Below are 16,364 nucleotides of genomic sequence, written 5' to 3'. Positions count from 1 at the left end.
GTACATGGCAAAAAAATATGCATTTTTTGTTAAAATAAAATAATTTTCCCTTTTGTTTTGCAAATATATTTTTTAATGAATAGAAAAAAGTTTTTAAAACGTTTTCAATTATATGAGAGAAGATTGTGAGTTATTGTACAATAATTTTTATGCGAATAATGTAAGTTTGAAATTTAACACTAACTCACATTTTTTCCAAGTGCTTTTTAAAACAATTTTTTACGATAAACAAAATAAAATAATTTTCCCTTTTGTTTTGCAAATATATTTTTTAATGAATAGAAAAAAGTATTTAAAACGTTTTTAATTATATGAGAGAAGATTGTGAGTTATTGTACAATAATTTTTATGCGAATAATGTAAGTTTGAAATTTAACAATAACACACATTTTTTCCAAGTGCTTTTTAAAACAATCTTTTACTATTAACAAAAACAAAATCTACGTCTTGTCAATGTTTACCATCAATAAATACGAAAGTGTTGTTGTTTTACTCTTGCTTGTATAATGTAAAGAACAACAACCACATATTACTAGTGCTAAGCGCATATAAGTGTCTAGAAAACACACTGCCTATAGCTAAGCGCATTTACAAAAACAAAAGCGTACCAAGCGCATAGGGCTTGGGCACCCTTGTCCTAAAAATAAACAATTTTTCCCGATCTTTTTGCATATGTATTCTACGTGGTCTTTAAAGTTCATATTCTTATCAATTATGAAACCTAAGCATTTCATATATTTTACTTTTTCAATTATTATATTATTAATTTCGAAGTTTAAAGGGCCAAATAGACTACACAAGCGGCTTGACAAACATACTAGTATTTTACCTGTTGTGTGGTGTATGAGTAGGGTTGCCAGCCTGGCTGGACTTGGCTGGATTGTCCAGCTTTTTTGATGCTTGTCCAGCTTCAAGCTAAAATTAAATTTGTCCAGCTAAATATAATTTTTTTAATACACCACAATAAATTGACAATAATTTTTATGTTGTACATCTAATATACAGATGTACTAGACTAAATTGTTATTTTTTTACTGTTGTGTGGTGTATGAGTAGGGTTGCCAGCCTGGCTGGACTTGGCTGGATTGTCCAGCTTTTTTGATGCTTGTCCAGTTTCAAGCTAAAATTAAATTTGTCCAGCTAAATATAATTTTTTTAATACACCACAATAAATTGACAATAATTTTTATGTTGTACATCTATTATACAGATGTACTAGACTAAATTGTTATTTTTTTATTGTTTTTAGTATTTAATTTTAATTCTTACATACATATGCATATGCAAATATGTATGTGAAAGACTGAATCGAAAAAATTTAAGTTAATATAACTAAATTTTAAAGAATGAAACGAATTCATTTAATTGTAATACATATATTTAAATAATAATACATATCGTCCCAGTTGGGAATATTAGTACTATGTGGAATTTTTCGATTTTATTATTGCAATTTGTACCTCTACTGGTTGTACAAAAGCATTTATCGATATATATTTTGGTTCAGGAGTTAGCAAAAAGTTCTATGTGTTTCAAACTATATAAAATTTAATATATATTTTAATATATTGGATTCTCACTTACCCTTTGGTGCACTGATCAACTTTTTATGAAATTGTTTTTTAAAATTTTATGGATAAATCTAAAAACGGGGTTTTATTTTATCTTTTAAATTCTGGATGATTCTGACAATGTGGATGATTACCTTTACACAGTATTATAATTGGTCAAATATACCCCATAAAGTCTCTTAACTCATATTTCGAAAGAAATCTTCAAATCTGTGCATAAACTGAAGAGTGCTATATTCGGCTGTACCGAATCTTATATACCCTTCACCATAGTGTATTTTAAACATCTTTTATAAATTTTAAATTTTTTCCCGACTACATTATTATTACATCAAAAGCTAAACAAAAAGAACAACAACAACAAAGCTAAACGAAATAAAACACAAAATACACAAGGCATCTAAACCAACAGACATCTAAACATACATAACAAAAAACACAAAAAAACAAAAATAACAACGCAATGACGCCAACAGCATCCAAACCAAGGGTGCCCAAGCCCTATGCGCTTGGTACTCTTTTGATTTTGTAAATGCGCTTAGCTATAGACTGTGTTTTCTATACACTTTTATGCGCTTAAACTTAGCAATACGTTGTTGTTGTTCTTAACAGTATACAAGCAAGAGTAAAAATACAACACTTTCGTATTCATTGCTGGTAAACATTGACGAGACCTAGATTTCGATTTTGTTTATCGTAAAAAAATTGTTTTAAAAAGCACTTGGAAAAAATGTGTGTTAGTTTTAAATTTCAAACTTACATTATTCGCATATAAAATTATTGTACAATAACTCACAATCTACTCTCATATAATTGAAAACGTTTTAAATACTTTTTTTTCTATTCATTAAAAAATATATTTGCAAAACAAAAGGGAAAATTATTTTATTTTAACAAAAAATGCAAATCATATTTTTTGCTGTGTATACTTTGTATGTTTGAATTCCAAACATACATAAAACTACATAGCTGAATAAAACAATTTTTTGATGAAATTTACAGAGGTTGTCTCGGATTTTTGCTCATATCTCTGTTATTCACCGACCGATTTTGCTAATTTTAAATAGCGATTGAAGATTCGGATCTCGCCGATATCTGAGGTCCTCTAAAAACTGATTTCAACAGACAGACAGACGGACATTGCTTAATCGACTCCTCTATCTATAAGGATCCAGAATATATATACTTTATAGTGTCGGAAAATTATATTATAGAAATTACAAACGGAATGACAAACTTATATATACCCTTCTCACGAAGGTGAAGGGTATAAAAACTGTTTTCCAAAAAGTCCTACATGGATTTTTTTGAATTGCGCTAAAGCGCGTAAAAAATTTAGTAATTATTTAAAATACGTATTAAACATATTAGTAAACGAATCCATGAAGAGGCATATTTTACTAAAGTATAGCTATATGCCAAAATAACAGCTAAATTAAAATGTTTTTTTTTTTTTGTTTTCTGCAAACTTTGTTAAAATCCCATAGTACTAATAATCAAAACAAGGACGATGTGTATATTAGGGATATAACTATTGACATTTCTTGCATATATGCAAGTGGGAATAGCATAGTAGAATAGATCATTAAAAAATGTGTGAAACTACTACGGTTGTTAAAAAAGTTCACGCAACGTCAGTTTTTTTTAATTAGTTTTTGAGGATCCATAAATCTCGGGAATCCAAATCTTAAATAACAGAATTAGATATGCCCTTAAGAATTTAGCTGTTTAAAACTAGTAAAGGACTATTATTATTATAAGAATTATGGTCAAATATTATCAACAAATTATATTTTATGGATTTTTTGATTAAGGGTTATCAAATAGTATATTTGTGTAAAAATCAAAAAGTCCAGAGATGAGTGATGACCATTTTTTGGTGTATCATTAACACAATACCACAATTATCTTTTTCCGTCTTTTTTATGTCCAGCTTTTTTTGTTTTGTCCAGCTTTTTTAAACCCAATGTCCAGCTTTTTGCGAATCGGAATCTGGCAACCCTATGTATGAGGGTGTTTCGTGTTTGTATAAATGCTTTCTTGATTTTCACACAAACATATTGAATTTTTGTCAAACCGTTTGTATTGTTTATATTCATAAATAACCAATTTTTTACAAAATTTATAATTTGTATAATTTCGAAGAAAAATTTACATCTGTATCTTTGCAAGTCCACAAAAACGAGAAAAAATCGGTGTTTGAGCTAGCAATGTTTGTGTAGTGTATGTTGAAATGAAAAAAGTATGTTTGGGCCTTAAGTTATTGTCCATGTTTATCTATTATTTTCGTTTTATTTTTATTTAGTTTTAGTTTATTCATTTTGAGCCAATTATTTATAGTTATCATATTTTGAATTAAATTATTTACACATTCTTCATCCATATCCAATTCATTGAAAATAAGAGTATCTTCCGCGTATATAAGTATATCTTACATTTTTATATTTGTATATTTGGTATGTCTTTTATATAAATAATGAATAGTAAAGCCCCTAGAATTGATCCTTGTGGAACCCCGTGTTCATTTTCAATTTCGATTGATGTAAATAAAAGTAATGAAATAATGGAAATGAAATAATGAAAAATGAAACAAATAATGGATCATTAGATGTATAAAAATATCCTCCAAGAACATTTGCGCTATAAATGTCAACTATAGGTTTGTATATCAAGAATTAACATAGTAGCGGGTATTACATTTGTTTAGCAGTTTATTTCGTTGATTAACCTTTATTAAACTTCCCATTATTTTTTACAATTATTAAGAAAAAATTTTTCATATAAATTGTTTTACGTATTTATCGATAACTTTTCTCGATATATTTTAAAATTAAAATAAATATTATATATCAAACATCCTCATATGCAAAAATAACTTTAGGCAAACAAGAACTTATCTTTATGTTTAACAACAGAGATTTCTCTATGTGTAACTCCATCGTAAAACTTCCAAGCTCTCATTCTCTTAGTTTGGAAGTTACGTACGTGTGTTGGAGCTCGCTGCGCTTGTATGGTCTAGTTTGATGATAGAAGAGGAAAATTATAAGAAATGTAAACATTTTGACAAAGATAACATAAAAATTATTGCCAAAATATTGCAGTTTACTAAAAAATTTCTATTTAGCTGGACAAATTAAATTTTATCTTGAACCTGACAACCCTACGGGGAATACTTCTGCAGGAAGTTTGTTCCACATATAAAAAACCGAGACACTTGAATGCTTCTTTCGACACTTGAAAAATGTGTTTAGGCCATCGGACATCGCACTGTATTTTCATGCCCAGAGCACCAAGAGTTTCTGATTCCTTAATATTTAAACCACCCATAAATATAGATGGATTAACATTAGCTGCTATACGTTTATGTGTTATAAAACAAGATTGAGTCTTGCGGGCGTTAAAATCTACTCTGTTTGCCCGACCCCATTCACAGATTTTTATCAATTCGTGATTAAGCTAGTCTTTCATATTGCACCCCAATCTCTATCTAGCAAAAGAGTAGATAGAGTTGGAAGTTTGACATAGAAGGTCGTATATGATGATAAGAAATAGAGTACCGTTTTGGATTCCTTTATACTCAAAGCTTATTGGCCTACAAAAAGCTTTGGATCCTGGAGTCGAATTCTTCCAAATATCATCGAAACTGGTTGATGGAGAATCGCTGTCAGCATACTTTCGAATTCTTAATGGAACTAGCGATGCCATAAATACACTTTTATACTCGGAAGATGATTCACTTGTGTTGATTTGTTTATATTCCGAGAGTGCTGATAATCCATCACATCCCCACTTACAAATGAGTTGAAGATCACAAGAATATATTTTTTTTTTAGTTGGTCTGAAGAAAAGTCAGAAGCAATCCTTAAAGCAGTATTTTCGAGTAGAGCGCCGAGTCCAATAACAGCCTTCCGATCAGTTATTTCAATAGGAGGTGGTATAATGCTTTTCTTCTTATAAGGATAAACATATGTTTTGATTTGCCTTTTCTTCATCTTCTTCTTTTTCTGAATCCTCAATTTTCTTAAAAATTTTATTTAACATATCTTTTGGATGATTTTTTACAGCACTACGAAGAGTGTCTGATGTTGAGGGTGATTCATTATCTATAGATGAAGACGGCAGCGCACAGTGGTATAGGACAAAAAAAGAGGGAAATAATTCGGTAACTTCTAAACCGTTACTCCGATTTTAATGAAATTTGGTATGCACAAAGAGGAGGTGCATAGGCCAACCAGGGGCCCGGCGGGGGGTCCTCAAATTAGGACACCTCGGCTATGTTAAATTTTTAAAACGATCTTATTTCTTCATTTGAGTTCCGACTTAAAAAAATTTCGTATGTAGAATCTTCTCATCGAGCTCTATAAAAAATGTAGCCGTAAATTATCTCTTATAGTTTAGGAGAGAAAATTAAAATTTTAAAATTTTTACCTTCCTTACTTTAGATTTTTGATATTAGCGGGTCCAAATATGCCATTTTTACTTTTATTCGCATAACAACAAGTTTATATATCAAGCAGTGAAAGAATAATGTAAAAATCTTGACTGAGTCTAAAGTTATTTTAATTTAAAAAATTAAAAAAAGCGATTTTTTGCCATTTTTTTGGGAAAAAAAATCTTTTTCTTTTTAAGTTATCTAAAAAGTTTTTAAGAAGATGTATACAGAATTTATACTTTTTGGTAAGCTGACTTTACATTAAATACGATAAATGAAACAAAACCTAAAAATTTTTTATACCGAGGGGACCAGGTCCATCCAAAAAAACCCTATTTTTTATGGATAATTCAATTTTGAGCAAAAATTCTCAAATCGCATAGTCGATATCAAATTATAGTGACCTGTTTTATATGACCCAATATGTTCTTAACCATTTTGTAACAGGTTTCGATAACCCCTCCCCTGGTATGGGAGGGGTTATCGAATTTTTTAAACTTTTTTGGGAATTCCGTGATTTCTAATAAGAAAATTCGAAATTTTTATTTAATTTTGGATTTTAAGTAAAAAAATCTACCTAACTGTAAAATTTCATTAAAAAATATTCATAAATAAAATTTAAAAAAATCTACCTAACTGTAAAATTTCATTAAAAAATATTCATAAATAAAATTATTATTGCAATTTGAAAAATGTGTATCTTCGCAAAAACTGAATAACAAACATTTTTTATCTTTTTTTTTAAGTATTCCGCGAATTTTTTAATTTTCAAGTTTTGAAAAATAGACAAAATTACCTTTCCCAAAAATGAGATTTTTTGGTTTTTTGCCTATTATATCCATACCAGGGGCGGGGTTATCGAAACCCGTTACAAAATGATTAAGAACATATTGGGTCATATAAAACAGGTCACTATAATTTGATATCGACTATGCGATTTGAGAATTTTTGCTTAAAATTGAATTTTTCATAAAAATAGGGTTTTTTGGATGGACCTGGTCCACTCGGTATCAAAAATTTTTAGGTTTTGTATCATTTATCGTATTTTATGTAAAGTCAGCTTTTCAAAAAGTATAATTTCTATATACATCTTCTTAGAAACTTTTTAGATAACTTAAAAAGAAAAAGATACTTTTTTCCCAAAAAATTGCCTTTTTTAATTTTTTAAATTAAAATGCCTATAACTTTGGACTCAGTAATGATTTTTACATAATTCTTTCACTGCTTGATATATAAACTTGTTGTTAAGCGAATAAAAAAATGGCGAAAATCGGAATTATCAAAAAACTAAAGTAAGGAAGGTAAAAATTTTAATTTTCAAATGCGAATATCTCCTAAACTATAACAGATAATTACATTTTTATAGTGCTCGATGATGAGATTCTATATACGAAATTTTTTTTAAATCGGAACTCAAATGAAGAAATAGGATCGTTTTAAAAATTTAACATAGCCGAGGTGTCCTAATTTAAGGGCCCCCCATCGAGCCCTATGCACAACTCCTCTTTGTGCATACCAAATTTCATTAAAATCGAATTAACCGTTTAGGAGTTACCGAATTATTTCCTTCTTTTTTTCCTATACCACTGTGCATCGATTGCAGATGTGCCTATAAGGGCACATCTGTCAATACCGAATAACATGAAAACCGAGTAATGGATTTTATCACGTTATCAAATTTTATTTTCGTTTATCGATTACCTTACATGCCTGAAAGATTGAATGATAAACTTTACATATGATGAGAGGCAGTTTTTCAAAGGGCTGTGATAATATTTCACTATTTCAGTTTTTGTGGTAGAAAATATAGGGTAGAAGGGGACCATACGCCATTTTTTTAAGCTTCCTCAAATTAAAACCATACAACAACATATTCTTAATTTTTTTCTTGGTTCGGATACTTAGATATGTTGGCTTAAGTTTTATTGCTTTAAATTTTTCTTAAGTCATTCTCATGTACATATGTTTTAACTTTTCCGCACTGACCAAAAACGGCAATACCGCCCCATCCATGGGGTAAATGCGCCAAGGGGATGGGACAGATTTGTCATTAGTAAAATAAAAGAAAAAATTACAAAAATAAAAACTTATTTTGCTGCTTTATACTTTAATTCATTAAACAAAGTATAATAAATCAGATATTTTTTTGTTTATTTCACAAAACTTAACAAAAAAATTAAAATAAATTATTACAAATTTTTTCTATATCTTCACCAAATTTTGTTCTACATCACAAGCATTACATATATTTGGCGCATGTGCCCCACGAGCAGTTCTGTGGTTTAGTTTCAATTTTTTTTGGGCTTCAAATTATATTATCGAAAATTTTATTATGTCTTATTGTTTACTATTATTGGCATTCCAATATTGACTAATATATTTTTTCTATCACAAAAACTTTAATAATGCGATAAAATAGATTACTCGGTTTTCAAGTTATTCGCATTGACAGATGTGCCCCTATGGCAATAATCCCCCTTCTACCCTATATTGTTTGATGATAGAATATCAATAATAGTGAACGATAAGAGATAATAGTTTTTTTCAATAACATAATTTGGATAAGATACATATTTTCACGTTTAAGACCAATTTAAGAATTTTGGCATCGATTTGTAATTTAGCATGTTTTAACTGTTGGTTTAACGCTTTTTCACATAATATTTTGTTTTAAAAATTTTTCAAACTTTATTCTTAAAAATTGAAATATTTATATATATATATATTTATATATATATATTTATTATATATATATATATATATATATATATATATTATATATATATATATTTATATATATATAATATTATATATATATATATTATATATATATATATATATATATATATTTATATATATATATATATATAATTATATATTTATATATATATATATAATTCAATATTCGGCTGTGCCGAATCTTATAAACCCTTCACCATGATGTGTCACAAAATCAGTCACTACGACGAATCAATACCGAAAGTACTTTTGAGTCTAAGTTCAATAATATAAAAAATCAAAAAGAACCCAAAAATTATGGGTTCTAACTTAATCCAGGCTCTACATACTTAATTTGTACTACAAAATATATTTTGTAGGAGGAAAAAGTACCCTGTTATAGGCTCACACATTATCCTTTTTGTACGCAGAGAAAAAAACATGCTTGTGGTAACCATGTTCTAAGAGTAACATATTATGGTTGAAAATATGATTGTAGTGTAAAGTTATTATGGTTATTGTAACAATTTCAATATATTATAATAAACATGTGATAATGCCTTCTGATATCAATCACGTTACCTTTGTAAAATTTCGAAAAATAAATAAAATAGAACAAATAACAATATTGTTTTAAGAGTTGTTAAAAATTATAAAAGATAATTATTTTTATACCCACCATCAAAAAAGATGGGGGGTATATTGATTTTGTCATTCCGTGTGTAACACATCGAAATATTGCTCTAAGACCCCATAAAGTATATATATTCTGGGACCTCGTAAGATTCTAAAACGATCTAGCCATGTCCGTCCGTCTGTCTGTTGTTGGCACGATAGCGTCCACAAAATAAGAGATATTGAGATGAAATTTTCCCAAAATATATTTTATTGATCAGAAATGTTTGGTATTGAAAATGGACAAAATCGGTCAACGATTTCACATAGCCCCCATACAACTGTACCCCCGGAATATTGTATAAATACTTTCAAATATTCACAAATTCGTTGTTTATGAAGCAAATACCACACAATTTCGCATAGGTCAGTTTTTGAGCGTCTGAATAATAATTCTGCATTATGGCGGACATAGGACCATAATTGGCCCTACCCCCCATATAAGGTCCCCTTTAGAAAATGACTAAATAGCTGATTACTGGCTTAAAAATGGGAATATAGCGATGAAATTCGACACACATAAGTTTCATACAAGTCAATATCTCTCAACCAAATTTTATGTATATCGGTCCATAATTGACCCTACCCCCCATATTCCGTCCCCTTCAGAAAATGACTTTAACGCTCATTACTCTCTTAAAAATACAAGTATAGCGATGAAATTTGACATAAGTAAGTTTTTTACTAGCCAAAACCTCTCTATGAAACTTTATGTGGATCGGTCCATAATAGACCCTACCCCCCATATAAGGTCCCCCTCAGAAAATGACTTTAACGCTCATTACTGGCTTAAAAATGGGAATATAGCGATGAAATTCGACACACATAAGTTTTATGCAATCCAATATCTCTCAACCAAATTTTATGTATATCGGTCCATAATTGACCCTATCCCCCATATAACGTCCCCTTCAAAAAATGACTTTAACGCTCATTACTCGCTTAAAAATACAAGTATGGCGATGAAATTTAACATAAGTAAGTTTCTTACTAGCCAAAACCTATCTATAAAATTTTATGTGGATCGGTCCATAATTGACCCTACCCCCCATATAAGGTCCCCTTCAGAAAATTACTTTAACGCTCATTACTGGCTTAAACAAACGAATATAGCGATGAAATTTGATATAAGGAAGTATCTTACCAGCCAAAAAATCTTTATGAAATTTTATATGGATCGGCCCATAATTGACCCTACCCCGCATATAAAGACCCTCCATAAATACGATTTAAGCTATGAAAATTTCTTTAATGCTCATTACTGGCTTAAAATTCGGATTATAGCAATGAAATTACACAGAAGTAAGATTTATACAAGTCAAAATTTAACAAATTTTATGTGGATCGGTTCACAATTGACCCTTCCCCCCATATAAGGCCCCCTTCAGAAAACGACTTTAACGTTAATTATAGACGTAAAAATACTAATATAGCGAAGAAATTTGACATAAGTATGTATCTTAGGAACCAAAACCTTTCCACCAAATTTTATGTGGATCGGTCTATAATTGACCCTACCCCCTCCCATATAAGGTCCCCTCCATAAAAATACTTTAACGCTCATTACTGCCTTAAAAATACGAGTATATCGATAAAATTTCACAGAAGTAAGTTTTTCACAAGCCAAAATCTCTTTACCAAATTTTATGTGGAACAGGCCTTAACCCCAACATAAGGTCCCTATCAGAAAATACTTTAAGGCCCATTACTGGCTTAAAAATACGAGTATAGTAATAAAATTCGACTCAATTAAGTTTCATGCCAGTCAAAAACTCTTAACTTAATTTTATGTGGATCGAGCCTTAATTGACCTACCCCCATATAATGTCCCTATCAAAAAAACGAGTAAAACAATAAAAAACGAGTAAAGCGATGAAGTTCGATATAAACCTGACCTGTAGTAACCAAGATCGTTCTACAAAATTTTACGGAGATCGGTCTATAATTGACGCTACCCCCATATAAGGCCCCTTCAGGAAATGACTTTAAAGCTCAGTACTGGCTTAAAAATACTAGTAGATTTATGAAATTCGACATAAACTAGTTTCGTGTAAGCTAATATCTCTATCTCTTTTATAGGAACCAAAATCTCTCTATCAATTTTTATGAGGATCAGTCCCCCATATAAATTCCGCCCCAGAAAATGACGCGAAAAATACGAATGCAACTCGACATAAAACAATTTTGATTTAAACTCTCACTACCATATTTTATGACTTCAATGCTCCTTAATGGCTTCAAAATACAAGTAGATCGATGAAATTTTAAATAAATAAGGAACTGAAATCTTCCTACAGACTTTTATGAGAATTGGTCCATATATGTATGTATAAATACCCCTGATCGAATGTATTAGGAAAATATTCCGATTAGAAAATATTTGACAAATATTTAGAATAAGAATAAAAATACGGGGGTTTCAGTACGGGGGTTTTAAAAAGTAAACCAAATTTATTGCGTATAAACCAACCTTTTTGTTCTGTATGCTTTCGTATAAAAAAACAATGGTACAAAATTCGTTTACATTGTAGTTATTTGTGATTAGTAATGAGAGCCTGGAAGTGTGATAGATTGAGAGGATTTCTTTTCGCACACTCCAGCTACTTTAAGTAGATACACTTTCGCCTTAAACTCAAACATCCCGGCCCCCTTGCTATTAAGCAACAAGGAAACCAGAGATTGTAATTCATTCGTTGAATAATTCATATAATATGTTCTAGATAACTTTATACAATGCAAATTATGAAAGTAAATTCAAAGTGATGAGTGTATAATTCGATTTTTAAAATAATGGAATTGAAATAATTTAGTTGAGAGAAATTAATACAAAGAAAGCTAATTACAAGACATTTGTTTACAAAATATTCAATAACCATTTCTATATAATTCAATATAATTTCATTTCTTCTTATAGTACTAATTAACAATTCTTTAATACATTTGTTTATGATTGTTTTTATGGGAAGAGAGAATAATCTAGACACCCAGTTTGCCAATAATCGTCCAACCAAGAATGGTATCTTGGGCCATTGGGGAACCTACTGTTGCGGGGTGAATGCCGGGTTTAATCAAACGTGGATATATATCCGCGCCAAGCACAAAGTTAATGTCTGTACTTCTGTGGAATTTTAGGTCGGCAAGACGTAAATTTGTAAACAATTCGGCCACTCTTTCATCGACTTGTTCCTTTGGCATTTTTCGTGGTAGGTCATTAACAACCTTGGCAGTTACGTTGAAGATCGGACTCTCTTCGAAACGAGGGCGTATTTTAATCGTGCACCACCGATCAGATCCAATTTTTTCCTCCATAATTCTATAACGTTCGACTAAAAAATCCACAAATGTACTGACCTCTGCACATGGGTTTAATAAACCGCGAACGTTGGCCCATTCGTTTCCCAACGAAATTTTCAAGATAATTGTTGGGAGGAAAGTGACGGTGCGTGAACTGGAATATGGCGAACTCCCCGCGTTTAGAGGTTTGTTTGGTCTCGGTGTGCGAAGGCGTTCATGACGGTGCAACAAGGAATGATGCCGGCTTCCACATTGGCGACATCGATCTGTGTTTCGACATCTTGAAATTTGATGTGAGTCAGCCAAACAGTTCTCACAGTATCGATATCGTTTTACCACTTTGAGTTTTTCCGACACGTTCAATCTCTTAAATGCGAGACATTTTCGAAGGGTGTGGTCCTTGCGACATAGACGGCAGTATTGTCGCTGAGAATTGGTTCTTCGGTAGATGTGGTTCCTTTCTTCCTCCAAGGGCGATAGGCTTCGTCTAGGCTGTGGTGGCATTGCTGGGGCTGTAAATACAGAGTTAAATAATTAGTGTTGGTTGTGGTGAGGAAGTAAAACTAGTTTTACAATTGGCCTAACTAAGATGCCATTGGCGGTTCGTATTTCGGCGACTCTAACTTTGCTATCACTACCTCGAATTACATTTTCAATGCGGCCAAGCCGCCATTGATTTGGGGGTAAATTTTCACGCCTTATTACGACAAGGTCACCGACAGCGTAATCCCGCTGGGGATATTTCCATTTGCATCTTTTATGGAGCTCTTTAAGATACTCCTCTTTCCATCTCCTGGCAAAATGGTGATGAAGAATCTTAAGTTTTTGCCAGCGATTGACATACGATAGGGAATGATCGGAGAGATCAGGTTCTGAAGGAGATAATAGTGAATTTCCAATAAGGAAATGACCAGGAGTAAGTGCACAGAGATCTGTGAGGCTTTCGCTGATAGGGCATAGGGGCCTAGAATTTAAACAGGCTTCGATTCGGGATAGCATCGTTGAAAACTCTTCGTATGTAAAACTCTGACAGTGAGAAATCCGTTTCAGATGCATTTTGAAACTTTTGACACCAGCTTCCCAAAGCCCTCCCATATGCGGCGCACCCGGTGGGATGAAATGCCATTCTAGTAGAGCAAAACTGTCCTGATCAAGTAATTTCTGGCGTACTAGTGATAAGAATTTCGATTTGTCAGCGTCCAGGATATGGGAAGCGCCTACGAAGGCAGCGCCATTGTCGGAATATATAGCACTAGGGGATCCTCGCCTAGAAAAGAATCGTGCAAACGCAGCCAGAAATGCCTGAGTGGAGATTTCACTCGTTGCTTCGAGGTGGATAGCTTTGGTTGCAAAACAGACGAATACCAGCACGTAGCCTTTAGTGACCTTGCAACCTCGCCCTGCATAGGTTTTGATGTCAAAAGGACCGGCAAAGTCGACACCCGTGTTGGTGAATGGACGAGAAAGTGAGGTCCTTTCCGGGGGCAATGCAGCCATTATTTGCTGACTCTTCTGGTGTTTTTGAATAACACACGTTTTACACTGAGATAAGATAGTTTTGATTAGAATCTTTAACCTTGGAACATAATAATAAAGACGCATTAGCCGATACAAGAGAGCATTTTGTCCGTGTAATGAATATTTATGAAGATAAGATAGGAATAGCCGAGTGTAACAACCATAATAGGGGAGTAGGATCGGAAAACGTTCATCATAACTAAGTGTAGAAGAGTTGGATAAACGACCGTTAATTCTCATAATACCATGCGAATCTAGAAAAGGGTTAAAAGTCAAAAGACTGCTTTTTCTGGGAATTTCTTGGCCTTGCAGTAAAAGATTATATTCGCTCTCGAAGTATAACTTTTGACTAGCTAGAATCATGCGGGATTTCGCGTGCTCCAGTTCTGATCGGGTCAATTCGTTGGTCGTTGATAGATTAGAACGAAGTCTCCTGTTACACCTATAATAGAAACGAAATATTCGACAGATCACTCTCATTGCTCTAGGAAAACTAGAAAAATCCTTTAAGAGATCCGAATTCTCAACCTGAATAACGTGGGTATGTATAGGTTTTGCCTCTTCTTCCGTGGAGAAGCTTGACAAGCTTTTCGGCCATTGAGCAGGAGGGAGAAGAAGCCATGGAGGACCATGCCACCATAAGTCGTTAGAGATAAGTTCCGATACTGTGAGTCCACGAGAAGCCAAATCGGCGGGATTGCTTTTCGAGTCAACATGATGCCATGATTTATTGCCAACTTTCTCTACGATTGAGGAAACTCTGTTTTCAACAAAGGTTTTCCACTTGTTAGGGGGTTTTTGTAACCAGGCTAAAACTATTGTCGAATCCGTCCACAAGAATAGTTTATAGTCTCGCAGATTGAGCTCTGACTGGATAGAATGTATCATTTTAGCCATCAATTCTGCTCCACAAAGTTCTTTTCTAAGCAGTGAAACAAATTTAACAGGGGCCACTTTCGTTTTAGCGACTAAAAGGTGAGATGATACAAACCCTGAGGTTTCTGCTCGAATATATAATGTTGCGGCGTAGGCTTTTTCCGAAGCGTCACAAAAGCCATGCAGTTCTATAGAAAACGACGGATCAAAATCGACAAATCGTGGAATTTTCACTTGTTCTATTCGTTCATAATCATTCAAGAATGTTTGCCATTGGAGTAGAGTTGAAGGAAGCAAATCTTCATCCCAATCTGTTTCGTCTCTCCAGATCTGCTGCATGATCATCTTTGCTACAATTATCTTGGGGGCAAGCCAACCGGCGGGGTCAAACAGTTTGGCAATCTCCGACAAAACCGATCTTTTCGTCACTGAATTTCGATTGGGGGAAGTTTTTAGTTGAAAATAGAAATGATCCTGTCCTGCATTCCAACGTAGACCTAATGCCTTTGTCGTACTAAAGTCTGATAATTTCAGGAACTCTTTATCTAGTAGATGGTCGGGAGAAAGATTCTTTAGCAAATAATCATTGTTGGCTGTCCACTTTCGAAGAGAGAAACCAGCTGACTGAAGGACAGTGATCAATTTATCTCGAGCATTTAACGCGGATGATAGCGTATGAGAGCCAGCTAGTACGTCGTCTACGTACATGTAGTTTCTAAGAATATCCGAAACAACGGGATCTGTTTTTTCACATATATTGGCTAATTCGAGCAGGGTGCGTATTGCCAAATAAGGAGCACAATTGACGCCAAAAGTTACAGTTTTTAGTTCAAAGTCTTGTGGATCTTCTTGAGAAGAATATCTAAAGAGGATTCTCTGGAAAGGGGTATGAGCAGAATTGACTTGTATCTGACGAAACATCTTCTCGATATCTGCGTTAAAGACATACGCAATTTAGTTGTAGTACTGTCGGGTTTAAAGACCGCGTGATGGGGTAGATAATATGCGCTATTGGCATTTGACGGGGACACCATTCTCATTTGATTCAGAGATGAATATTCGGAGATAACACGATCGTATTCCGTTTTCAACGTAGGGTTCTGCAACAGTCTAGATTCATTCCTAATAAATTGAGACAAAGCAAGATAACGAGACGAACCAATGTTCACATTGTCTGGGTATTCACGACGAAAGGGGAGAGAGACAACGAATCGACCATCTTCAGTACGATATGTTGTAGAATTATATAGATTTTCACAAAAAATATCCTCTACAGATGG

The 16,364-nt window shown here is 32.7% G+C and overlaps 1 protein-coding gene across 1 annotated transcript in view; it reads right to left on the bottom strand.

Moving 5' to 3' along the window:
• Positions 1–11,813: 11,813 nt before the first annotated feature.
• The window catches only part of LOC124418547, a 6,373-nt gene continuing 1,822 nt past the window's right edge, over positions 11,814–16,364 (bottom strand). The window contains exon 2 of the mRNA XM_046945187.1: positions 11,814–13,202. Within this exon, the coding sequence (XP_046801143.1) occupies positions 12,373–13,194 (822 nt within the window). The 5' untranslated portion in view covers positions 13,195–13,202 and the 3' untranslated portion in view covers positions 11,814–12,372. The remainder of the gene's footprint in view (positions 13,203–16,364) is intronic.

Source organism: Lucilia cuprina, chromosome 2 (genome assembly GCF_022045245.1).
Source record: "Lucilia cuprina isolate Lc7/37 chromosome 2, ASM2204524v1, whole genome shotgun sequence".
In the NCBI taxonomy this organism is placed as follows: Eukaryota; Metazoa; Arthropoda; class Insecta; order Diptera; family Calliphoridae; genus Lucilia; species Lucilia cuprina.
This window is presented reverse-complemented; position numbering and strand designations above follow the sequence as displayed.